Source organism: Thalassophryne amazonica, chromosome 17 (genome assembly GCF_902500255.1).
Source record: "Thalassophryne amazonica chromosome 17, fThaAma1.1, whole genome shotgun sequence".
NCBI lineage: Eukaryota > Metazoa > Chordata > Actinopteri > Batrachoidiformes > Batrachoididae > Thalassophryne > Thalassophryne amazonica.
Window position 1 is genome coordinate 68,087,536 of NC_047119.1, and position 27,858 is coordinate 68,115,393.

Here is a 27,858-nt window from a genome sequence, read left to right on the forward strand (position 1 = left end):
ACACGTGATTCAAATCCATATGGTTTTTGAAAAAAATAATGAGGTCGGATACTTTTCTAACAGACCTCGTATATTCACGCCATTAAAAAAATCCTTCTATTGGTGTGTTTGGGTCAACTTCAGGTGTATATAGTTTTTCATAAAATTGCCTGAAACAATCATTGATATTTTTATTATCCATGTAACGTTGGCCCTTTTCATTCTGTATAGCTGAAATAAAACTAGTGCTTGATGATTTATTTACCAATCTCGCTAACAATTTATTTGATTAATTGCCAAACTCGAATCATTTTTGTTGTGCAAAAACGATATCCTTCTCAGCTTTCTTTGTTATTATATTGGATAATGAGACTAGATATTTTTAACTCCCTGAGCACTTGAACTGATTTAGATACTAAAAATTCTTCCTCAGGTTTTTAAATTTTATTTTCAATATTAATTTGTTCTGCTAATCGCTCTTTCCTCTTACTGCTTGAATATGATATTATTATTCCACGCATATACGCCTTATATGCATCCTACACAATCCTGGGGTCTGCTTCATCCACATTATTGAAGTGTAAATAAAGGTCTGTCTGTTCCTCCAATATTTTAACAAAATCCTCATTCAGGAGTAGCAGTCTATTCAGTTTCCATGAAACATTTCTATCCAGGAGTCTGATTGGTTGCAACACTAGATTAACAGGGGCATGATCAGACAATGCAGTTACTCCTATGTCTGACTCCTCAACTAACTGTACTAAGTGTTTAGAAATAAATATATAATCAGTACGTGACATTGATGAGTGTGGCAAAGAATGAAATGTAAATCTGTTAAGTGAAGGATTTAGATGTCTCCATATTATTAAATCTATTAAAGTCTATTAAGTCTATTAAATCCAATTCCTCTAAAATATTTTTGATTACCTTAGCATTTTTAGACTGTGTATTTTGAGGCGGATACCTGTCCATATAAGGACATAAGGAACAGTTAAAATCACCACCTATGAGCATATTTGAGCAATCCATCTCAGCAATTTGATTTGAAAGTGACACAAAAAAGTCCTCATCACTCACGTTTGGGCCGTAGACACTGCCCAGTAGAATTTCCTCCCTGTAAAGTAAACCTTTAACTAAGATAATCCTGCCCTTCGTATCTTTAAATGTATCTCTGACACTGAAGGGAAGTCCTTTGTGAATTAATATCAATACTCCCCTCTTGTTTGTCGAGAACGACGAGAAAAATACCTGTCCAACCCATTCCCTTAAATATTTTTTGTGCTCCACGTCATCAAGATGTGTCTCTTGTAAACAGGCTATTTGTAGTCTATCTTTTTTAAAGTATTCAATATAGCTTTCCTTTTCGCTGGTTTATTAGAGCCTTTAACATTCCAGGTACAGACCCTAATACTCATCTACAAAAATAAACAATTATAGCTAACACATACTGCACAACATATATAATGTTAAACATGTACCTGATCACTGCTATATTTGTTTTGTGCTGATAAATGAACGAGGTTCCAAGCAAAAACAGAACAAACAGCCTGGACGAACCTTTAACAAAAATATAAAATTACAAAATTAAAAATGTCGAATAGTTAGAAACAAAAGGAAACAGATGGTTAATGAACTTGTCATACCCTAAGTATAGGGTATAGCACGTGGGGTTTAACAAATGAAAATAATAAAATTCCTTCCTCACTGGGCCTGAATATGAATCTCCCTGATAATGCACACTTAGGTTATATCAAAATATCAAAATAGTACCTCAAGACTTAGCCTTCAGCTTTATAAACAAAACAGTCAACATTAAGCATCCTTAGTAATGTAAATAAAAATAGTCACATGGTGTACTAATAAACAGTTGTATTCTTGTTACCTCTGAGTAATGTACAGTCCTCGTTTTGATGCTTATCCTCCATTCTGCTCCACCTTGTGTCTGACAGGGGCTGGACAAAGTCATTTAGTAATTGTTTTAATAAAGTCATTTATTTCTGCCATGTTAGAGAGTGCGCGTGTCGTCCCGTTTTGATTGAAGATCTTAATCACCGCAGGGTACACAAATTTACGCATATTTAATGCATATTATTTACGCATATTTAATGCCCGCCTCTCGCAGCTGACGTCTGGCGTTCGCAGATTCTTGCCTCTTCTGCACAACCTCCGCAGAAAAGTCTGTGAATGCTTTTTCTGTAGCGTGCGTTGAGGTGTTGTAAGGAGGAAGTAATATGTCTGTGTGCTGAGTGGACAAACTCCACAGAAAATAAAGCTAAAGTGCTAACCCACATGATAATCTCAAGTGTGGAAGGGATAGGTACTGAAACTTAGTACTAAACTGGCCCGGGGATAAATGATTAAAACCAGGAGTATTGATAAGCACTCTTTTTCACTTGCTCTCTCTCTGTGTTTAGCTCTGTACTTCTGTGCAGTCTGAGAGTCACTGGTGAGGACCTCGGGCGCACGTGTAGATTTAAGAGTTACAAGAAAATTATTGTGATGTGAAACATCTGTTTTGTGCTTCCATCAGATGCAGGAGGATTGTGAAAACTCCATGGATCTGCAGAATACTGCGGATTTTGTCATGCGGGGGGGGGGGGGGGGGGGGGGGTTGTTTTGTACTCTGCTGATGGTCTGTAATAAGCAAAGTGCACATCTCAGGCTGCGCGGTACATTATGGGTAGGCTAAATTTTTCGACTACCAACCCACAAGCTATGGCGGCAGAAAGCAGCGAGGAGGGGTGTGATTTGGATCATTTCAACCGCTGGAAAGTTGATGATTTAAAGCATTTTATAAGCTCCGCGGATTGCCTGTTACAACCAGGACTACGTACAGCAGTGGACAGAAGCGGAAAGAAGACCTGGTTGTTCTTGCGTGTGCTGCATTGTTACAGAAGTGCCGACAAAGGAGGAAGGGCGTGCTGCTGTTGAAAATGACCGGTCCTTGTTAATAGTTGGAGACAAACAAATTTCTGACCCCTTGAAGGCAACTGACGGATGGTTAGACGAAGTCCAGAGACTGAAACTGTGGATATTGCAGAATATTTGCTAAGCAGGGATGAGAAATCGCTACTCCACCGGCTTCATAATGACGACAATGACGGTGAGTCTTACATACAGTAGTGTTCAGAATAATAGTAGTGCTATGTGACTAAAAAGATTAATCCAGGTTTTGAGTATATTTCTTATTGTTACATGGGAAACAAGGTACCAGTAGATTCAGTAGATTCTCACAAATCCAATAAGACCAAGCATTCATGATTTGCACACTCTTAAGGCTATAAAATTGGGCTATTAGTAAAAAAAAAGTAGAAAAGGGGGTGTTCACAATAATAGTAGCATCTGCTGTTGACGCTACAAACTCAAAACTATTATGTTCAAACTGCTTTTTTAGCAATCCTGTGACTCACTAAACTAGTATTTAGTTGTATAACCACAGTTTTTCATGATTTCTTCACATCTGCGAGGCATTAATTTTGTTGGTTTGGAACCAAGATTTTGCTCGTTTACTAGTGTGCTTGTTTAAACACCCATTTCAAGGGCATGTCCTCTTCACCATAAGGCAACATGACCTCTTCAAGTATTTTGACATATCCAGACTGATCCATGATACCTGGTATGCGATATATAGGCCCAACACCATAGTAGGAGAAACATGCCCGTATCATGATGCTTGCACCACCATGCTTCATTGTCTTCACTGTGAACTGTGGCTTGAATTCAGAGTTTGGGGGTCGTCTCACAAACTGTCTGCGGCCCTTGGACCCAAAAAGAACAATTTTACTCTCATCAGTCCACAAAATATTCCTCCATTTCTCTTTAAGTCGGTTGATGTGTTCTTTGACAATTTGTAACCTCTTCTGCATGTGTCTTTTATTTAACAGAGGGAGTTTGCGGGGGATTCTTGCAAATAAATTAGCTTCACACAGGCGTCTTCTAGATGTCACAGCACTTACACGTAACTCTAGACTGTCTTTGAGCATCCTGGAGCTGATCAATGGGTGAACCTTTACCGTTCTGATTATTCTTTTTTTTTTTTTTTTGGTCCATTTTAAAGCATTGGAGATCATTGTAAATGAACAGCCTATTATTTTTTTCACCTGCGTATAAGTTTTCCGCTCTCCAATCAACTCTTTAATCAAACTATGCTGTTCTTCTGAACAATGTCTTGAACGTCCCATTTTCCTCAGGCTTTCAAAGAGAAAAGCATGTTCAACAGGTGCTGGCTTCATCCTTAAATAGGGTACACCTGATTCACACCTGTTTGTTCCACAAAATTGACAAACTCACTGACTGAATGCCATACTACTATTACTCTGAACACCTCCTTTTCTACTGTTTTTACTAATAGCCCAATTTCATAGCCTTAAGAGTGTGCATATCATGAATGCTTGGTCTTGTTGGATTTGTGAGAATCTACTGAATCTACTGGTACCTTGTTTCCCATGTAACAATAAGAAATATACTCAAAACCTGGATTAATCTTTTTAGTCACACAGCACTACTATTATTCTGAACACAACTGTATAACCTCTTTGGTGTCACATTTGTTTTGATAAGTTGACAGACATACAGTTTGTTTATAGAACATGTCAATTTTACAATATTACGCGCCACGTCATTCATGGCGCGACATTACAGTCATACGCCGATGCACGAAAACGGCGGCACAGTTTCAGGATATTGACAAAATAAATGTGTGCAAGAAACTTACAATTGTAGTCCGTCTTTTCTGTCAGTCTGGATCTTTCTTTTCTGTGGCAAAATTGTGTAGAATGAACAGAGGTTTATGACCACATTTCTTCTTCTTTCCGTCTTTGTGTGGACTCGGCGGAGCGTTGCAATCGTGTGTTTTCAGCCAACTTTCAAGCCTATAAATTCCATTCGAGCATTTGAAAACAGCACAATGCGCCCCTGTCATTATTGTATGCGTTGCCGGGTAACGCCTCTTTGCCCTGAATTACGCCTCTTTGCCCCGACTTGCGCTGGAACCACTTCCTTTCTGCGTCGAGCACAGGACGCCAAAAAAATTAAACAGGTTTAATTTTTCGGAGCCCAACTTGCTTCCTCCTTTGCGCCCTCGCGCTGTTGTGGCGCCGAGCTGCATCGTCTCGGCACTGACTTGCTTCCACGACGCAGGAATTTCTGCGTCAGGTGCGCGCAGCAGGGGGCGGAGAGGAGGTGAGAATGCAGCCTGCAGGTTCTCTGCACAGAGAAGTCAGAGTGCACAGTTTGGCTGCAGACTGTGCACTCTGACTTCTCTTCTACTTGTGCTGAGCTGCAGGGCTGCGCTCTGAGTTCTGTTACAGTTTATCTGTGGAGATGTCTGGAGTTCTACTTGATGTTGACATGTCCTGGACTTAAGTCCTTTTTTAACTGTGATGAGAGAGTTTGAGCAGAGAAAGGAACTAACTGCCTGCAGACAATTTTTTTTTCTTTGCTTTCCTCCTTGGACCGCGAGATGCGCGCATGCGCGAACGGGCCGTCAAGCAAATGTGGAGATGTCTGGAGTTGTACTTGATGTTGACATGTCCTGTCTCAGGACTTATGTCCTTTTTTTAACTGTGATGTGAGAGTTGGAGCAGAGAACAAGGAACAAATGCCTGCAGCCAGACTTTTTTTTTCTTTTAATTATTCACATGTGCGCGTGTGAACGAACGTCCATGAGTGGACTAGAGATGTCCGGACATTTTACTGGATATTTCGGGCAATCAGTCTGCATTTTTTTCTTCAGCGTGTAGTTTTTACTGCATTAAGTACACTGTATAAAACCAATCCTGCGTGATTTATACTGCGGGAACAACGGAACACAGCAGGAATCATAAATTGGCTTCGAGTCACGCTGGGCAATGCCTCTTTGCCCCGACTTGCACTGGAACCACTTCCTTTCTGCGTCGAGCACAGGATGGCAAAAAAAGTAAACAGGTTTAATTTTTTGGCGCCTGACTTGCTTCCTCCTTTGCGCCCCTCGCGCTGTTGTGGCGCTGAGCTGCATCGTCTCAGCACTGAGTTGCCTCCACGCGGCGTCGTCATAATGACGCACGGCGCAACCGGTAGCACCCCCGGTGTGAAAGGGGCTTAAGGCTTAAAGCCTTTGAAACAATCTCTGAAAAAGCCTTAACTTTTACAGTCCGCTAATGCTACTGTATACGAAATTCAATGGGAGTGGTGTGAGTTTTGGAGCTGGAATTTTTGCCCCCGTTTGACCCGCGCACATGCGTTGCGCACTTCCCTAAATGTGATCATCACTGAGTTTGGAAAATGGCAATCAGTGTTCTTTTTTTTTTTTATATATATATATATATATGATATACAACTTTGTAAGTCCACAGACACTGATCTGTATAACAGATACAGATCAGTGTCCTGGGGATTCCATGGAATAAAATGCCTCTCAAATCGTGGGTGTTATGACAGTTGTCGTAAAGCGGTATTGGTTGGTTGCTGCAGCGATGCTGTGTGTCTGCTGCCTGTGCTTCTGCTTCTGTTGTGTATAGTTAGACGCTGTTCTTAAGCTAAAAGTAGCGTGTGGGCATCGCATACTTTTACAGCTATCAAGTTTTTAAAAGAAGAATTTTGCGGTGTTTCTGTGTCACGGACCGATGTTGGACAGAAAGACGGTGTGAAAAGTTTGATAACGAATCAAGAATCCGTGGAATTGGCAATGGATTGGCAATGAATACCTTCACGAACACATCCGAAAGATAAGCTACCAGGTAAAGCTCACTGCATCTTGTGCCCTCAGAAAACATGGTAAGAATTTTTCTCTCCCTGGAAAATCGACATTGTGCTGTTCAAACAGGATTTCACACAAGAATAACAAGTGACTTTTTATTAATGTAGACTTTCTTTCATTGGGAAAAAAGACACTGTGGGTTTTAATGGATTTACAGTAATTCATAGAAGAATGACTTGTTTTACTGTAAGGTGTTATTTATATTTTACCATGATTTTCAAAATATTCTACAAGCTTTAGCTGTGGTTTTTGAAATGCTTCTAGTCTTTTCAGTTTTCATAAATTTCTTGTAGTTTAATTGTTCTGAGTTGATGCACAATTTGGTTTACAATTAAAAGGAAAATCATTCCAGGTCCTACTTCCATGTCACATTCCCCATGGATCACGCGAATGCTGTGTGGTGGTCGTGATGACGCCGCACCATGCTGTGTGGTGCAGGGTGATCACTCTGTGCCAGGCTCTGCTATTAAGCGATGGCGCCATGCCAGGCTGTGTGGCATGCATTACGCAATGGCACAGTAGCAGGCTGTGGGGCGATCGCTCCGTGCCAGGCTCTGCTATACTCCGGAGGACATGCACATGCAGCCACAAATGGCTTGGGAGATGGACGAAGGTCACCCGCAACACTAACTTGATAGAATAGTAAATAAATTATTCTTTAATTTCCAGGTATTTGAGGGCCGGTCCGAGTCAGCCAAAGGGCCAGATACCCAGGTGTGCTCTACAGAATCTGACTCGGAGATCATTCCACAGAACAGGGGCACGATAAGAGAAGGCTATGTGACCCACAGACTTTGTATTCACCCTAGGGACAAAAGGTAGTCCTGGTCCCCGAGAATACAAAGCCCGTAGGGTTTAATTAGTTCAGCTAGGTAGGGAGGTGCCAGGCCGTGAACAGTTTTATGGGCTAGTAGCAGAAACTTAAAATCTGATCTCGCAGGGACAGAAAGTCAGTGAAGAGATGCCAGAATGGGTGTAATGTGGTCAAACCTTCTGACAGTAGCCAAGTGGAGAGCCCTAATGCTGGACTGTGGTAAACCAGAAAATAGAACATTGCAGTAGTCCAATCTAGAAGAGACAAACGCATGAATCAGGGTCTCAACATCAGCCATAGACAGGATGGAATGAATCTTCGCTGTATTTCGCAGGTGGAAGAAAGCAGTCCTCATAATACAACCCCAATTTCACAGCTGAAATATTGATTAAATGTCTGGAATAGCAAACAGCTTGAATGAATTGAATTAATGAATCTTCATTCCAACTTTGCTGAAAGTGTCTTGTTTGTTGATTCAATACACATTTACAAATGATGCACTTGTTCTGATGTTTATTTAATACAACCCCAATTCCAATGAAGTTGGGACATTGTGTAAAATGTAAATAAAAACAATACAATGATTTGCAAATCCTCTTCAACCTAAATTCAATTGAATACACCACAAAGACAAGATAGTTAATGTTCAAACTGATAAACTTTATTGTTTTTGTGCAAATATTTGCTCATTTTGAAATGGATGCCTGCAACACATTTCATAAAAGCTGGGACAGTGGTATGTTTACCACTGTGTTACATCACCTTTCCTTCTAAAAACACTCAAGTGTTTGGGAACTGAGGACACTAATTGTTGAAGCTTTGTCGGTGGAATTCTTTCCCATTCTTGCTTGATGTACGACTTAAGTTGTTCAACAGTCCGGGCTCTCCGCTGTTGTATTTTGCGCCACACATTTTCAATGGGCGACAGGTCTGGACTGCAGTCAGGCCAGTCTAGTACCCTCATTCTTTTACTATGAAGCCATGCTGTTGTAACACATGCAGAATGTGGCTTGGCATTGCCTTACTGAAATAAGCAGGGACGTCCCGTCATCCAAGCAAGACGTTGCTTGGATGCAGCATGTGTTGCTCCAAAACCTGGATGTATCTTTCAGCATTGATGGTGCCATCACAGATGTGTAAGTTGCCCATGCCATGGGCACTAACACACCCCCATACCATCATAGATGCTGGCTTTTGAACTTTGCACTGGTAACAATCTGGATGGTTGTTTTCCTCTTTTGTCCAGAGGACACAATGTCCATGATTTTCAAAAACAATTTGAAATGTGGACTCATCAGGCCACAGCACACTTTTCCACTTTGTGTCTGTCCATTTCAAATGAGCTCGGGCCCAGAGAAGGCCACGGTGTTTCTGGATGTTGTTGATGTATGGCTTTCACTTTGCATGGTAGAGTTTAACTTGACTTGTAGATGTAGCGACGAACTGTGTTAACCGACAGTGGTTTTCTGAAGTGTTCCTGAGCCCACGCAGTAAGATCCTTTACACAATGATGTCAGTTTTTAATGCAGTGCCGCCTGAGGGATCGAAGGTTCAGTGTTGGTTTTCGGCCTTGCCACTTACATGCAGAAAGTTCTCCAGATTCTCTGAATCTTCTTTTTATATTATGGTCTGTAGATGACGGAATCCCTAAATTCCTTGCAATTGAACATTGAGAAACATTGTTCTTAAACTGTCGGACTATTTTTTATTTTTTTTTTTTTTTTTTTTTTCTTCTTTTTATTTTTCTTGACAAAGTGGTAATCCTTGCCCCATCTGCTTGTGAATGGCTGAGCCTTTTGGGGATGCTCCTTTTATACCTAATCATGACACTCACCTGTTTCCAGTTAACCTGTTCACCTGTGGAATGTTCCAAACAGGTGTTCTTTGAGCATTCATCATCTTTCCCAGTCTTTTGTTGCCTCTGTCCCAGCTTTTTTGAAATGTGTTGCAGGCATCCATTTCAAAATGAGCAAATATTTGCACAATAACAAAAAGCCTGTTTGAAAATTTAAATATCTTGTCTTTGTGGTGTATTCAATTGAGTACAGGTTGAAGAGGATTTGCAAATCATTGTTTTTATTTAAATTTCACACAATGTCCCAACTTCATTGGAATTGGGGTTGTAGGTCAAATGACAATGTAGGATCAAAAACTACCCCAAGGTTTCTCACTTTCAGTGTGATGTATGACACACGAGCCTAGGCTAAGTGTTATGCTGCGTTCACACCGGGCGTGATCAGACGCCACAAATTTGCGGGGGTCGCGTGGTGACGCACACGCCACCATCGTCCGGTGTGTCGCTCTGCTTTTTCTGTGAAAATTTGCCCCGGTGCGTCATCAAATAGGAGGAGCTTCCATTCCGCTCGCCGGCTCCGGTTGTCCGTCAAGTGAACATGACGGACCTTGATCACACGGAGCGAGTTGCTATGGAAAGCTCCCAATACAGGGCGTATCATTATTTGCTGCAGGAGCTGCATCTGGATGGCAGCCGCTTTCAGCGGTCCTTCCACCTCTGCGGGACCCAGTTTGAGGACCTCCTCTCCCGTTCACGTGCGCACATGTAAACAATTAAAAAAAAAAAAGAAAAAAAAGAAACTCCGCTGCTTGCTGCGGGGCTGCAGCTCGCTCTTCACCCCAAAAACTCTGTCATAATTGTGTTTAGAAACCAGTCACCATGTGTTTTATTATATATCTGTGTAGTTAATTAATAACATTCTCCACAGACGATTCGCTCGCGCGCGCACGTAAAAAAGAAAGATAGAAACTCCACTCCCCCTGCTGCTGGGCTGCTGCTCGCTCCAAAAACTATCATAATTGTGTTTAGAAACCAGTCACCATTTATTTTATTATACATCTGTGTAGTTAATAAGTAAAATAATCTCCATGGACGGTTCGCTCGCGTGCACGTAAAAAAAAAAAAGAAACTCTGCTGCTTGCTGTGGGGCTGCTCCTCGCTCTTCCCCAAAAAACTCTATCATAATTGTTTAGAAACCAGTCACCATTTGTTTTATTATACATCTGTGTAGTTAATAAGTAAAATAATCTCCATGGACGATTCGCTCGCGCACGCACGTAAAATAAAAAGAGAAAGAAACTCCGCTCCGCTGCTGTGGGGCTGCTGCTCGCTCCAAAAACTGTCATAATTGTGAAATAAAGGACAAAAGAGACATACACTCAACAATAAATATAAACGCAACACTTTTGGTTTTGCTCCCATTTTGTATGAGATGAACTCAAAGATCTAAAACTTTTTCCACATACAAAATATCATCATTTCCCTCAAATATTGTTCACAAACCAGTCTAAATCTGTGATAGTGAGCACTTCTCCTTTGCTGAGATAATCCATCCCACCTCACAGGTGTGCCATATCAAGATGCTGATTAGACACCATGATTAGTGCACAGGTGTGCCTTAGACTGCCCACAATAAAAGGCCACTATGAAAGGGGCAGTTTTATCACACAGCACAATGCCACAGATGTCGCAAGATTTGAGGGAGCGTGCAATTGGCATGCTGACAGCAGGAATGTCAACCAGAGCTGTTGCTCGTGTATTGAATGTTCATTTGTCTACCATAAGCCGTCTCCAAAGGCGTTTCAGAGAATTTGGCAGTACATCCAACCAGCCTCACAACCGCAGACCACGTGTAACCACACCAGCCCAGGACTTCCACATCCAGCATGTTCACCTCCAAGATCGTCTGAGACCAGCCACTCGGACAGCTGCTGAAACAATCGATTTGCATAACCAAAGAATTTCTGCACAAACTGTCAGAAACCGTCTCAGGGAAGCTCATCTACATGCTCGTTGTCCTCATCGGGGTCTCGACCTGACTCCAGTTCGTCGTCGTAACCGACTTGAGTGGGCAAATGCTCACATTCGCTGGTGTTTGGCGCGTTGGAGAGGTGTTCTCTTCATGGATGAATCCCAGTTCACACTGTCCAGGGCAGATGGCAGACAGCGTGTGTGGCGTCGTGTGGGTGAGCAGTTTTCTGATGTCAATGTTGTGGATCGAGTGGCCCATGGTGGCGGTGGGGTTATGGTATGGACAGGCGTCTCTTATGGACGAAGAACACGGGTGCATTTTATTGATGGCATTTTGAATGCATAGAGATACCGTGACAAGATCCTGAGGCCCATTGTTGTGCCATACATCCAAGAACATCACCTCATGTTGCAGCAGGATAATGCACGGCCCCATGTTGCAAGGATCTGTACACAATTCTTGGAAGCTGAAAATGTCCCAGTTCTTGCATGGCCGGCATACTCACCGGACATGTCACTCATTGAGCATGTTTGGGATGCTCTGGACCGGCGTATATGACAGCGTGTACCAGTTCCTGCCAATATCCAGCAACTTCGCACAGCCATTGAAGAGGAGTGGACCAACATTCCACAGGCCACAATTGACAACCTGATCAACTCTATGCAAAGGAGATGTGTTGCACTGCATGAGGCAAATGGTGGTCACACCAGATACTGACTGGTATCCCCCCCAATAAAACAAAACTACACCTTTCAGAGTGGCCTTTTATTGTGGGCAGTCTAAGGCACACCTGTGCACTAATCAGCATCTTGATATGGCACACCTGTGAGGTGGGATGGATTATCTCAGCAAAGGAGAAGTGCTCACTATCACAGATTTAGACTGGTTTGTGAACAATATTTGAGGGAAATGGTGATATTGTGTATGTGGAAAAAGTTTTAGATCTTTGAGTTCATCTCATACAAAATGGGAGCAAAACCAAAAGTGTTGCATTTATATTTTTGTTGAGTGTATGTCCTGCTCACAGGCTGCTACCAGATACAGGACATATTCACATTTTCAGTCAAACTCCAGACATCTCCACATCACTACATATTCAGTCCATGATTGGTCATCGCGACGAGATGAAAAAGTTCAGATTTTTCAAATTGGGGAGGAGGGCAACGCGACATGATGCGACGCAATATCGCGCCAAAAAAACGTGCCAGTCACTCAGAATCGCTTCACTCGTGTCGTTTCATTCACGTCCATTGCATCGCGCTGCGTGACTTGGTGTCGATTCATAGGGATTACATGGCAACCTGTAGCTGCTGTCGCTCACATCGCGCCCGGTGTGAACGTGGCATTAGCTGGTCAAATTGATGCCGATGTTTTACTGGATCACTGGACTAAGAACTATCATTTTCGGTCTTACCAGAATTTAAAAGTAGGAAGTTGCTAGACATCCAGCTTCTCACTGCTGCAAGGCAATCTTCTAAGGATTTTATGTGGATGAGATTACAAGCAGTTATTGGCATGTACAACTGTGTATCGTCAACATAGCAGTGAAAGGTAATCCAAAAAATGCCGCAATATGTGCCCAATGGGTGCTATATAAAGGGAGAAAAGCAGGTGGTGTAAGACGGACCCCTGTGCAACCCCAAATTTCACTAAGGTTAGAGGTGGTGTTATTGTGCAAAACACAGTGAAAACAACTGGTCAGGTATGACGTCAGCCACGCAAGGGCACTCCCAGTAATCCCAAAATGATTCTCCAGCCTATTGAGTAGTATACAAATAATGAATGTTTGAGTTCAATGATATGAATATTTCATGAGGTGAAAGCTGGAACATACCATTCAGTGAGGCGAAGCAAAGTTGAATGGTATGTTCCAGCTTTCATCTTCGTTCCATTGAAAGAATGTAAAAATGTTCATTATTTGTTTTATATAATTCTTGTCTTGTCATTTGCTATTTTATTAATTTATAAACAGAAAAGGGACTTACATTTTGGTGGTACACTGCTGCTAAAGTCCAACACGAAGTTTAAATTGGAGCCCAAATTATGACGTGTCGTCTAGTGATGCTGTGCACTGACTTTGTACTTCCATTAAAAAAAAAAGATTTTGTGTAGTTCCTCAGTCCAGCCAAAAATCAAGTCAGGACAGCACTTGTGCGCGGGTGTAAATACCAAAAGGAAAAAAAAAAACTGCTTCCTCAGTGCAGCGAAAAAAAGTCCAGCTTTTCATCCTAACATCCTGCTAACAGCCTCCAGATGCTTAGTGCAGTGGATTTTTTTGTGTGTGCGCGTGCATGCAGAGTGCAGTGGTACTCAAATGTATGGAATCAAATTTGCACTCTAAATGGAACCAAATTGCACTCTCAGTGCAACACAAATGGGATGAATAATCCATGTCAGTGACATAAAAAGCATCAGTCAAATGACGAGGATCCATTCAGCCGTTGTATAAAATATGATGTTCCACGGTATCAAACACACCACTGAGATCTAACAGCATTTCCTGCATTTTAATGTGAATAATTGCATATAACTTTGTTTCTGCTACATTTTTACATGTTTTTGAAATTTACAAGTTATATTTACATTTTAAGTTATAAAAATGTTTTTTAAAAACATTTCTGATTTTCACAGTTAAAAAAAAAAAAGCTTTTTTCTGATTCGAATTTTGGAAATTTTTTGGTTTGGGGATAAATTTAGGGTCACTGATTTAATGGTGTATGTCAGAATGAACACTTAAGTACATAACACTTAACTAAACTGACAAAAACAACACTCACTGTTAAACTTACATGAACAACAATAACATTTAAAACCATGAACTCTCATGATACATTGCAGCACAATGTCCATTGTTTACTGGTTAGTTAAAATTGCTAATTTCGCAAATATTTGTCCTATCAACCTTCTGTTTTTGCAGTATTCATCCTTGACCCAAAATACAAGGGTAGTCTGAAAAGTTCTAAGGCTGACTATGATGCAGTTGTCGAATTGAACAAATTCAGGGTTATTTTTCTACATAGTCTCCCTGTAACTCCACACACTTCTTCCAGTGGTGCTTGAGTGCTTCGATTCCCTTGGCATAGAAGCTTTCATCTTGAGAGTCAAAAAAGTCCTCAACAGCAGCCATCACCTCATCATTGCTCCGATAGTGCTTCCCAGCCAAGTTTTTTTTCAGGTTTGGGAACAGATGAAAGTCTGAGGGTGCCAAGTCAGGGGAGTATGGTGGGTGATCTACCAGTTCGAAACCACACTCGTGGATAGTGGCCATGGCCACTGTTGACTTGTGAGCTGGGGCATTGTCTTGATGGAACAACACCCCTTTCATCAGCTTTCCTGGTCACTTCTTTTTGATAGCGTCGTGTAACTGTCTCAGTACGTTAGACTAGTACTGTCCATTTATGGTTTGTCCCTTTTCAAGATAGTCCACAAACACAATGCCCTTGGCATCCCAGAAAACTGAAACCATGACCTTCCCTGCAGAAAAAACAACCTTGGCCTTCCTTGTGTTGTGTGTTGGGGGGGCGTGGCTGGCTGTGTTGGTGTTCTTTTCTTTTCTTTGCTCTCCAGGTGGCATGAGGGCCGATTTGTCTGTGGAGAAAGTGCTGGCTGAGGAGTCCTCACCCTTGTTGGCGTCATGTGGAACACCTGTGGCAAGGGCTCACGTGCGGCCTTGAAGACTTGCAGCTGAAGCAGATAATTGGATGGTGTTCTGCATATAAGTCATGTGTGATTTGAGCAGAACTGCCGGGAACTCGACCTTGTGACGTTCGTTTGTGAGACGCTGAGGACCGCGCCTGGGTTTGACATATCGAGCCCGTGAAGCAGGGAAGGGTGAGGACACATGCTGTCAGCACACGCTAAAGGTAATTAAGTGATTAAGTAACTGTTGATAGTATCTTGGTGTTTTGTTACACAGTAAACTGAGATTGTGAAGAGAATTGTGCAGCTTGCTTCTCACTGCGGTGACGTGCAGGATAAGTGATCCTCCACTTGTTGTGAGAGGCTGCTCATTTGTATAAAGTTAAAAAGAAACATTGACCTGAGTGTGTTGCTGATAGCGTGTGTTATGCGAAAGATAGAGTTGTATCTGCTGACTCACCTCACCTTCTCTTTGCCCCACAGAGAATCGGTTCGTCGTGTCCACCTGGGGGGTGTTTGGCGGTGGTAGTGAGTCCAGGAGCGCCGGGCTTTAATCCTTGCGGGCGCTGGAGAACGTGCCACTTATCACTCCACCAGAGGGACGCTTTTTATGTTTTACATTTGTAAGCACAGGTGAAAAATAAATTGTTTCTGTTGGGAACCGCCTTCTGGTTATCTTTACCGCTGGGTTCTGTCAGACGCAGGTCCGCTCCTCAAACCGCGTCGACACATAACACCTTGGAGGTGGTGACCTTGGGTGTTTCCACTGCATTGATTGATTTTTTTTTTTTTTTTTTGTCTCTGGTTCAAAGTGGTGAACCCAGCACTCATCCTGGGTAAGAAAACCTTCCATGTAATTGGCTGGATCCTCTTCAAATTGCGCCAAGTTTGCCTTCGACATGAGTAGCCTGTTGCATTTCTAATCAGTCAGAAGACGTGGCACCCACTGAGCTGACACCTTTGACATTCCAAGTTCTTCGTGCAGAATGTGTTCAATTCTCTCATGGGATATTCCCACAGCATCTGCTAGCTGATTAATCGTCGATCGTCTGTCGTCCATCACCATTTCATGAACAAGGTCAATGTTTTTCTGGGTTGTGGCTGTTGCAGGCTGCCCAGACCTTGGGTCGTCTTCAAGGCTCTCTCTGCCCCTCTTAAATTCAGCTGCCCACTTCTGCACTGTAGATATGGAGGGAGCTTCATCTCCTAATGTAGCAACCATTTCCGCATGAATGTCCTTGGGATTTAACCCCTTCTTATGCAGGTACTTAAATCACACCGCGATGCCAGATTTTGTCCATTTTTGCCTTTTCCCTCTACCACAAACTTTCAAACTTGGCTATGAACCACAGACTACCTCACAACCTAGAAGAAAATAAGTTAGTCATCAGAAGAGTTGAACTTAATGCATGCCAAGTTTTATTGAAATAGCATTTCTCCTCCTTGGTGAGCCTTAGAACTTTTCAGCCTACCTCGTACATAAGCATACCAAACGGCAAATGTCAGCTCTCCCTGGTATCGCTGTGATTGAAGCCATGCACGCATGTACTCAGAAGCCACTTGGCTATTAGACTTTAGATTTTTTTTGCACATCAGGATGTGTGAAGCCAGCTCCTCAGATGGTTTAAGAAAACTTAAAAATTAAGATTGAAGAACTGTTAATTTTAACATCTGTTTATTTCATGTTGCGTTCATAAGGTTTTCTATCGCGTTTTAGCACAGACTGCAAAGCAGGATGCACACCACGCTACAAATGACATTTCTTTCCTGTGGTACTGATGGATAATGGTTTGGATTCAAACAGTGGCAAAATGATCAATATCCTTAACTGTGACATTGTTTGAATCCAACTCGGTGTATACTGTAAAGATTCAGATTTGCAATAAATACAGGAATAGAAACTAAATGTATATTCACATTAGGCATGGGCCTGTATGAGATTTGGATGGTATAACCGTGGGCAAAAATACCGCAGTTTCATGGTATTATGTATAGCTTTAAAATGTGCTTTAACAACATAATGGCTGTTTGCATATGAAGTGCGCATGATTGACACGATGTCTACTGCAACGAGCACTATACCACTGATAACTTTAGAGAAGATATCAAAATGATAGTCTCTATTTTAGACATGTAGCATTTGCCCTGTGGGAAACAAGATTTACTTGCTTAGGGAGAAACGTGGCTGGAATAAGGTCCAGAACTTTATCTAGTATGAAAGCATTATGACGTTAACTAGTTCTTTGAATGTTGAGATTTTAATTGCCTAGTCTTTGAGCCCAATCAAAAACAAACTAAATCAATAAAGTTTTTGTATGAGTTAGGTGTATTTGTAATCTATTGTTGTTATAGGCTGTATATACTCCTACAGGATGGTACGGCATGCCATATTCCATGAGATCACAAGAGAAATTTAACAGCTGTTTCAAGTCCAAATTTAATCCAGATAATGCACCAAAATGCACCACAGGGCACTTAAATTCTTAAAATTTCCTGGGGGGGGCAAACTCCCCCAGACCCCCCCTCCCGCTTCGCCGTGAATAGTTGCTGTCTTTTAATTTACCAAGACTTTGGATTGCTGTGTTTTGTTTTTTTTTTCTTTTCATCCTAAGCATCCATGTAGATGTATTTGTCCTTCTTGACATGTTTGTGGGGAGAAATTTGGTCGACCACATGCACGACTCAAGTTCACCCCTTGTACTTCTCAGTGGTTTCAAAGATGAGATAGTTTACTCCTTCCATGTAATCCTTTGCGGGTATCTTGAATCACTCCGAGTCCAACACAGGCCAAAGCTACAGTGCTTTGTTGCCACCGTTTTTTGATTTGAAGGGCTAGTCCGCGGAAAATAAAACGAAATGCAAACTTGGTTCTTTTAAATGGAGGGAAAAGTTCAATGCAGGCTTCGCCTCCTTCAGCCGTGATGCAGAGCTAGCTAACGTTAGCTGCCTGTTTGTAAACGGAGACAGAGGTGTGCGCCAGGGAGAAGGGAGGCTGCGGCTGCCTCCGCTGTGCCTGTCAAGACTGCTCATAACCTGCTCATACCGTAGGGACTGTATAAGGGAAAATTTTAGTGATTTTTTTTCATACCGCGGTATACCGTGAAACTGGTTATCGGCCCATGTCTAATCCATATTTGCTCTCCTTAAATGTGGACGGGTGCAGTACACTGCAGATGACAAACCAAACATGTCTTTAGTCTCATTCTTTTGGGCTTGCATAATAATGTTCAATACAATTTAGTTACACTGTATGTTGTAATGTCACCTATCGTTTTTAAAGGGTCTATTTTCACATAATGTTGGTCTTGATTTTCCTTATATAAAAGAATCATTATAAAACAAACTTTTATGCCTGTACGTATTAGCCAGAATTCATCAAATGCTTCAGAATTTCCCAAGAGAGTGCCCCCCCCCGCAAGCATCCCTGCACTGTCCCTGTCATGGAAATGTTGCCCAAAGAAATCATCTGTATTTTCACAATGGGCGTCTATAGATCAGAAATGAAGTTTTTTCCTCCTCGCCCCTGTAAAACCTGTTCTTCCAAATCCCCCCTTTAGAAACCAGAAGCACCAGCTGAGGTCCCACCTGCTGAAAGCACACTGGTTGGTAGAGGAAGACAGAAAGCTGCTCCAGGACCTGTTACTGCAGAAGGTACTGTCCAACCCAAAACATATTTAATGTATGTATTTGTACACTTATTTTTTTGTTAACATAATTATGTGGATTAAGGTGTGGATAAGGCATCTGCTGATGTGATGGTGGGATTCATTGAATAACAGCAAATGATTCACAAGAGACTCAAATAACCTCAGAGGAGTGTCAGAATTTTACTGAAAATGTGGACTTTCTATTTATGGTTGGTGAAGTCTTTGGTGCAGGTTACAAGCAGGATATGTGTGTGTGTGAGTGTGGGGGGGGGTGGTAACAAAACCTCAAGTATTGTATAAAAATTTGAATTTTGTGCAAATGTTAGGAGTAAAACTTACGAGGGGGGGGGTGGACCGGTTCACATTACTTTAGATTCAGTTTAAAAACAAAATTGAACCTTTAAATTTATCCGACACTAAAAGCAAGGTTTTGGATTTTAGACCTGCCAACCTGTGTGCATTTCTCATTCCATGGAAGCACGCTGGTAGCATTTGTATCAGAGAGCCCTGCTGGCAAGTAACGCTCACAGTGGCTGCTAGCTGTTGTGGACTGACTGTCCTTTGAGCACTTTATAGCAAATATCTGAGAAAATATGGCTTACTGTGTGGTTGGCTGAACTATCAGACCACGAATATAGACCAAAACACAACCTTGTGGAAGATTAACTTAAGAGAATTTTCCATACCTGCTCTAGTCTTCAGAGAAAAACTTGCAGAAGGAAACTGTTTCAACAACAAAATAGTTGTACATTATACAAATAATGAGCATTTATGCGTTCAATGGTACGAATATTTCATGAGGTAAAAAATGGGATGTTCCATTCAACGAGGCGAAGCAGAGTTGAATATGTTCCAGCTTTCACTGAATCAAAGATTCGTTCCATTGAAAGAATATAAAAACATTCATGAATTGTTTTATATAACTGCTAGAATAGATCTTTGTCATTTGACATTATATGAATTTAGAAACAACAGAAAAGGGACTGACATTTTAGTGTGTGTCACTGGTGCTTTGATGTCAAGAGTCCAACACAAGCTTTAAATAGGAGTCCAAATTGTTCTCAGTCAACTTGTAAGAAGCAGTTATAGTTCAAAAATAATTCTGACGATGGGGTCCGTGATGCTGTGCACAGACTTCATGGACTTAAAAACAACAAAAAAACAACAACAAAAAAAGATGCAAACAAAAAGGGACTATGTACTTCCTCACTCCATTGTGTCAGAAATTTGTCCAGCTTTTCATTCCACCTTCATCATCTTCATCCTAACAGGTCTTCATGCCTCCAGACAGTTTACGGCTTCATGGATTTGTTTCTTTGTTACAAGAAATAGCAACATCAGTTAGCTCATTCAAATCGTCATCTGTTAGCGAAACAAACTCTGCCATGTTTAGCTAAACACGGCTCCCACTAGTGAGTGCGTAGGCGGTGTATGGAACCAGATTGCATGATAAATGGAACCACATTTGCACACTAAATGCAATGCAACAGAAATGGGATGAAATAATCCATGTCACGTGACATACAAAGCACCAATCAAATGACAAGGATCCACTCAGCTGTTATATAATACGCTTTAATTCTTGACATGCAGAGCTTAATACAGTGTTTTTGTTAAATATCATGACCCATTTGCGGAGTGAACTATTATTCTAATGTTTTAGGCACATGTTCCTGCTATATTTGTAGAGTTTTAGATAAAAGTGGGTCCAGTAAATATTTCTGTCTGCTGTGAATATCTTAGTTTGAGGCAATAGTTAGATTATTGGCTGGAGTTTGTTGCTCAAGGCTGCGTGTTGCAGTTGTAGGTTCCTACACTAAATGCAATGCAACAGAAATGGGATGAAATAATCCATGTCACGTGACATACAAAGCACCAATCAAATGACAAGGATCCACTCAGCTGTTATATAATACGCTTTAATTCTTGACATGCAGAGCTTAGTACAGTGTTTTTGTTAAATATCATGACCCATTTGCGGAGTGAACTATTATTCTAATGTTTTAGGCACATGTTCCTGCTATATTTGTAGAGTTTTAGATAAAAGTGGGTCCAGTAAATATTTCTGTCTGCTGTGAATATCTTAGTTTGAGGCAATAGTTAGATTATTGGCTGGAGTTTGTTGCTCAAGGCTGCGTGTTGCAGTTGTAGGTTCCTTGAATTTTAAATTTTTTTTAATAGCTATCCTTCAGGTCTCAACTGGATTTCAACAAGTGAAACTGGGAGAAAGAGGTGGACGCCGTCGGGATTTTCACGATATTGGGGTTAACACCAGGCAGGCAATGGAGCATGTGAAGGACTCAAAATGTGGTCAGTCATCTTAAAATCTCAAGTGCATTGTAATTTATTCATCATGATTATGTGGTTAAATTATTAATCCCCCCCTCCCCACTGCATGTTTGTGCTCTCTCAGGAACCACTGGTTCTGCCATTCAGTTGACTGCCAACTTCTTCCGCCTCCTGTCCCGTCCCCAGTGGGTTCTGTATCAGTACCATGTCGACTTTAAGCCCCCAATGGATTCTCTTCGTCTTCGAGCTCGCCTCATCTTCTGCCACGAAGATACAATTGGCAGAGTTCATATTCTGGATGGAGATATGCTGTTTCTGCCACGCAGATTGCACGGCAAGGTACAGTGGTGTGTTAACAAATCTTGGAGAGAGAAGCAGAAAAATGTGGCCACATATCACAAGTAGAACTGCTGCAGTTGAGTAAGGTGCAGCTAATTCGTCGAAAATGAAACTGACCACATTAACAACAAAATGACCATTACATTCTTTTTTTTTTTTTAGTTAAACAGCTGCAATGCTCACTGGGATTTTCAGAAGGTTTTCTCTGATTGTCTTTCTGTACTCAGCTGTTGTTGCCTGAATTTAATTTGCATCCTCAAATTTCTACTCCCTGCTTCACAGCACATGGTTATAAGGTTTTCCACAAGCTTTGTGTTTATTCCTAATGTTCCCTTACCAATAATTGTTCTTTCACAGTAACTTTTTTTTTTTTTTGTGGGGGGGGTGTCCACGGATTCCCCACAATGTCCATAACCTACCACAAACCTTTTTTTTTTATTTCTGGACCCTGAGAGTTACAAACAATAACTGCTCAGCCCTTACTTCAGACAAGTGACTTCCTGTCTTCTCCTGAAATGTTTTAGGAAACTGTGCTACACAGCGAAACAAGGAGTGGAGAGAAGGTTCAAGTCACAGTTACCCTGACAAATGAACTGCCCCCTACATCACCTGTGTGCATTCAGTTTTACAACATCCTTTTCAAGAGGTTAGTGTGAATTCTTTAGTTGGACTAAAATGTTTGTTGCAGTGTTTTTGTTTTTAAACCATGCAAACTCATTTCTGTAGCAATTGTTTTCTTCCTCATTAAATGCTGTATAAATGTTGCATGAACTTTAAAGGCTGAGTTTTTGTGGTGTCCTGACCTCACTGCAGTAAAGCATCTTTAGCTCCTGGTTGGTCTTTAAAATTTGGTGTAAACCTTAATGACTTTTAGTTTAACACAATTGTGCATACAGCGTGATTGGTAGTGTCGTTCAACCAAACTATGGAGCTTTAACTGTGGCTCGCTTGGTTGACTTCCACTGAAGCTCAGACTCTAAAAATTCCTTTTCTTGAGGATACAGAGCCCTGCGACAGCAGACTAATTATAATCAACTATAGCAGCTTGGATGCAAGAGGAAGTTGTGTGCCTGGAAGCAGAGGGGGAAGCTAGCTGGCTAAGCTAATGCAAAAAGGCCAGTTCTTCATCTTTCTGACCAACATTTGGTCTTAATGATAAAACTGATTTGGTTTCATTGAGACTGAGCATTTATAGACAGATGAGGAATTATTTTCTTTTCACTTCACAGAAACCTGGTTAAACAACTCTGCTTTTCAACTTGATGCTCCTTTGGGTAGATGAGTAATTTATCGGAAAACTTGAGGACAACATCTGGTTGATGCACAAATGCCTTCCTGTTTAGCAGCCGCTGTTCTGAATCAGCCAAAAGTTTAATAATAACATACTCAATGATGGACATTTTCTGGAAATTCCTGGGAATCCGTATTTTTACTTGAGTGGTGAATGGTTCCTGGTTATTTTTGACAGGATAAATAATCCATTAATGCTCGACATTCAAACACTTGGTGGCGGTAATGCACCGTGTTGGTTTGCAAACTGCCACTAAACTAAAAGTTATTTTTGTTATCCGTTCACACGTCTGATTTAGGCGGTGATCTGTCATTCACAAATTGTTTGGAAACTTCTCTGAGACATCACAGTGGATATCAGGTCTCACATTTTCACATCCTGATCCAAGACTGAAGGATAATTCCATGAAGCAGCGAATGAGATGCCGTTACAGATTTTAAAATGAACTCCATGTCTAAACTTCATCAGGAATAAATTCAAATGGGCTGGTTTGAGCTGAAGGACCAAAATGCAAAAGCTTGCGCCACAAGGCGGTGCATATAGCATCCAGGTTGTCTGTTCGTCCCTCTGTCCGGCGCTTGACACCTATTGCTCACAGAAACTTCATATTTGGTGGGTACATGCCTTGGAGTACTTTGCATGGGTTCGAAGGCCAGTGACGTTGACCTACTTTTGAAGGTCACCAATGGTCACAACTGTCATATCCTTTGCTGCAACGTAGCTCGGCACCTTTTGCTCACAGAAACTTCATATTTGGTGGGTATTTTCCTTGGAGGAGTACTTTGCATGGGTTTGAAGGCCGGGGACCTTGGCATACTTTTCAAGGTCACCAATGGTCACAATTGCCAAATCCTTTGCTGCAACGTAGCTCGGCACCTTTTGCTCACAGAAACTTCATATTTGGTGGGTACATGCCTTGGAGGAGTACTTCGCATGGGTTTGAAGGTTGGTGGCCTTGACCTACTTTTCAAGGTCACCAGTGATCACAACTATCAAATCCTTAGCCTGAAATTTGTTCGCTGCAATGTACCTCGGCACCTGTTGCTTGCAAAAACTTCATATTTGGTGGGTACGTGCCTTGGAGGAGTACTTTGCATGGGTTCGAAGGCCGGTGACTTTGACCTACTTTTAAAAAAATTACCAATAGTTGCATTTGTTCGAAGGCTACCAACTTTTTATGGTCACTGTTGGCCACATCCACTAAATAAATATAATGTCAGTCTCCAGTTTATCCACTGTGTATCCCAGTTTACATCAAAGGCGTGAAGGTTCAACCAAATACCTACCCCACACATATTACTGTACTTTACATGGAAAATAGTGCTGCGCGCGGGGCATTTCGTGACGAATGGCTTTAGTTTTAAATAATTTATGCAGAAAAACCCAAGGTAAGTCTCTGATCGTACGAGGTCTGTCAATAAAGTATAGGTCCTTTTTATTTTTTTCAAAAACTATATGGATTTCATTCATATTTTTTTACGTCAGACATGCTTGAACCCTCGTGTGCGTGTGTGAGTTTTTCCCTGCCTGTCGGTGACGTCATTCGCCTGTGAGCACTCCTTGTGGGAGGAGTCGTCCAGCCCCTCGTCGGAATTCCTTTGTCTGAGACGTTGCTGAGAGACTGGCGCTTTGTTTGATCAAAATTTTTTCTAAACCTGTGAGACACATCGAAGTGGACACGGTTCGAAAATTAAGCTGGTTTTCGGTGATGAGAGATTTTGAGGTGATACTGTCGCTTTAAGGACTTCCCACGGTGCGAGACGTCGCGCAGCGGTCCCAGGCACCGTCGTCAGCCTGTTTCAAGCTGAAAACCTCCACATGTCAGGCTCTATTGATCCAGGACGTCGTGAGAGAACAAAGAAGTTTCAGAAGAAGTCGGTTTCAGCATTTTATCCAGATATTCCACTGTTAAAGGAGATTTTTTTTAATGAAAGACGTGCGGGCGGATTGCAGCGTCGGCTCGCAGCCGCCGCGACGCTCCGCCACAGGAAAAACACCTCTGTTGGAAGCCTTAAGGACAAGTTGGAACATGTCCAGCTGTTAAACAAATTTCTCATATACTCACTCCACTGAAAGCCATCAAAAGCCGCCTGGATTTTACAAATGGTTATCAACACGGAGGTGTTTTTCCTGTGCCGCCGCACGGCTCCGGCTACGTCCCGACGCGCGGACCCGTCCGCACGTCTTTCATTAAAAAAATCTCCTTTAACAGTGGGATATCTGAAAAAAATGCTGAAACCGACTTCTTCTGAAACCTCTGTTCTCTCATGACGTCCTGGATCAATAGAGCCTGAAATGTGGAGGTTTTCAGCTTGAAACAGGCTGACGACGGCGCCTGGGACCGCTGTGAGACGTCTCGCTCCGTGGGAAGTCCTTAAAGCGACAGTATCACCTCAAAATCTCTCATCAGCCGTTAAAATTTTCACCGAAAACCAGCTTAATTTTTCGAACCGTGTCCACTTCGATGTGTCTCACAGGTTTAGAAAAAATTTTGATCAAACAAAGCGCCAGTCTCTCAGCAACTTCTCAGACAAAGGAATTCCGACGAGGGGCTGGACGACTCCTCCCACAAGGAGTGCTCACAGGCGAATGACGTCACCGACAGGCGTGGAAAAACTCACGCATGCGCACAAGGGTTAAAGCATGTCTGACGTAAAAACATATGAATGAAATCCATATAGTTTTTGAAAAAAATAAAAAGGACCTATACTTTATTGACAGCCCTCGTATATCATATTTTTGAGGGAATTTATTGTCAATTGATGTTAATTCACACAAATCAAGCTGTCTTTGGGATGAATTTACTTCAGACTGTCTCCATGAAAATGTAATATGTTAGCCTGCTAAATCTGCATGTTATGGTTTCTTCTGTTTCTTCTGGCGTGAAATATTAATGTGGAGGAAAATATGATAAACATTTAATATACTTGTAGAAGTACGATATTAATGTGATAAAGGTTTGTGTCATTTTGCACAACACTTTTGAGTTTCCCAGAAATGCTGATGTCGGCACTGGATGAAAAAAATCAGTAGTTTCCCACTTATGAAAATGAATTAAAATCTAATTTAAAGCCAAATCAGTGTTCTTGAGAACTAAACATTATATTGGTGACTTGTATCAAATTTTATTTTAAGAGTTGTTATAAAAGCACAAATTGCTGAAGTAAAATATTTAGATAAATGTAGAGACAGAACAGTACCCACCCAGAAACTGAACATTAGTGTTAATTTTGTTGCCCATTTTTCAATTTAGTCTTGTCAAAGTTCATTTGTAGTCTTAGTCACATTTAGTCATTCACGTCATTTCTGTTAGTCATGTTTCAAGTCGACTAAAAGTCTCAACATTTTAGTCTAGTTTTAGTCAAACGAGAACTCAAGGTGTTTTAGTCAAAACATTTTAGTCATTTATTTCAGAGATAATTTTTGTTTATTCATTCCAGTTGACTTGTGTTCCACAGCTGAAATATTGATTACATTTCTGGAATAGCAAACAGCTTGAATTAATTGAATTAATGAATCTTCATTGCAACTTTGCTAAAAGTGTCTTGTTTGTTGATTCAATACATATTTACAAATGATGCACCTGTTCTGATGTTTTATATTTATTACAACCCTAATTCCAATGAAGTTGGGATGTTGTGTAAAATGTAAATAAAAACAAAATACGATGATTTGCAAATCCTCTTCAGTCTATATTCAATTGAATACACCACAAAGACAAGATATTTAATGTTCAAACTGATAAACTCATTTTGAAATGGATACCTGCAACACGTTTCAAAAAAGCTGGCACAGTGGTGTGTTTACCACTGTTGCAGTTGTCGTAAAACGGGACTGGTTGGTTGCTATGTGGCTATCGCGCGACGCTTAAGCTAAACATAGCATGTGGACATCACAAACTTTTAGAGCTCTCAAGATTTTAAAAGAATTGTGCAGCATGTCTGTGTCACGGAGCGACATCAGACAGAGGGGAGATGGTGAGAAAGAGTTTGATAAGGACAAGAATCTGTGGAATTGTCGCTGGCTTCATGAATGCACTTGAAAGATAAAAGAAATGGGAAAAGTGAACTGTGCCCTCAGGAAACACGGTAAGAATTTTTCTCAATGGAAAATAAACATTGTGCTTTTCAAACAGGATTTTAGAAAGATTGTGACTTTCTTTCATTCGAAAAAAGACATTGTGGCTTTGAATGGATTTACATGAATTTACACAAGAATGTAAATGAGTTTTTATTAATGTAGACTATTTTCATGGGAAAAAGACACTGTGGCTTTGAGTGGATTTACACAAGAATATGTGGCTTTTTACTATAAGGTATGTTATTTTACCATGATTTTCAAAATATTCTACAAACTTTAGCTGTGGTTTTTGAAATGCTCTAACAATCTTTTCAGTCTTCGTGAATTTCATGTAGTTTCATTGTTCTGAGTTAATGCATAATTTGGTTTAAATTAAAAGGAAAATCATTCCAGGTCCTGCTTCCATGTCATATTCTGTTATTTCAACAACATCATTGACTGTTCAAATGAAAGGTCATTTAAATATGCACTAATTTTGAGTTTTTTCTTTTTTTTTTTCTTTCAGGAGATGCTGAAAATCTGTCATTAGATAAAAAAAAATTAATTTGGTTTCTGGGGCCCCACCAGGCCTGAGACCCCAGAACCTGGGAGCCTACACCCCCTCAGACCTCCTGCAAATTTTCCTAGGATTTCGCTATTTTCATTTCAGTCCTGCTTCTTGTGTAGTAGATGAAAACAAGGAGGGAGGTTTTATTTTTTTATTTCTTGCAAAATATTTTTGTCTTGTTTTATTCATCAATAATAATGCACATTTACAGTTTGTTTTTAGAACGTTGGTGCCATCTCACGAACAGCGGGAGAAGAAGAAAACTAGAAGGGTGGAAATGAGAGTGGGGACTTTGAATGTTGGTAGTATGACTGGTAAAAGGAGAGAGCTGGCTGATATGATGGAGAGGAGAAAGGTAGACATATTGTGTGTGTGCAAGAGACCAAGTGGAAGGGAAGTAAGAGCAGGAGCATCGGCGGTGGGTACAAGTTGTTGTACCATGGTGAGGACAGGAAGAGAAATGGTGTTGGGGTCATTTTAAAGGAAGAGTATGTTAAAAGTGTGTTGGAGATTAAGCGAGTGTCTGACAGGGTGATGAGTGTGAAGTTGGAAATTGAAAGGGTGATGATGAATATCATCAGTGCATATGCCCCACAGGTAGGTTGTGAGATGAAGGAGAAAGAAGATTTCTGGAGTGTGTTAGATGAGGTGGTGGAGAGTGTGCCCAAGCATGAAAGAGTGGTGATAGGAGCAGACGTCAATGGGCTTGTTGGTGAAGGGAACAGAGGTG

The 27,858-nt window shown here is 41.2% G+C and overlaps 1 protein-coding gene across 1 annotated transcript in view; it reads left to right on the plus strand.

Moving 5' to 3' along the window:
• Nucleotides 1-27,858, plus strand: part of piwil1 (piwi-like RNA-mediated gene silencing 1) — a 141,190-nt gene that overhangs the window by 4,063 nt on the left and 109,269 nt on the right. Inside the window, exons 2-5 of the mRNA XM_034192708.1 lie at nucleotides 18,493-18,586; nucleotides 20,764-20,892; nucleotides 20,996-21,210; nucleotides 21,735-21,856. Coding sequence (XP_034048599.1) covers nucleotides 18,493-18,586; nucleotides 20,764-20,892; nucleotides 20,996-21,210; nucleotides 21,735-21,856 — 560 coding nt within the window. The remainder of the gene's footprint in view (nucleotides 1-18,492; nucleotides 18,587-20,763; nucleotides 20,893-20,995; nucleotides 21,211-21,734; nucleotides 21,857-27,858) is intronic.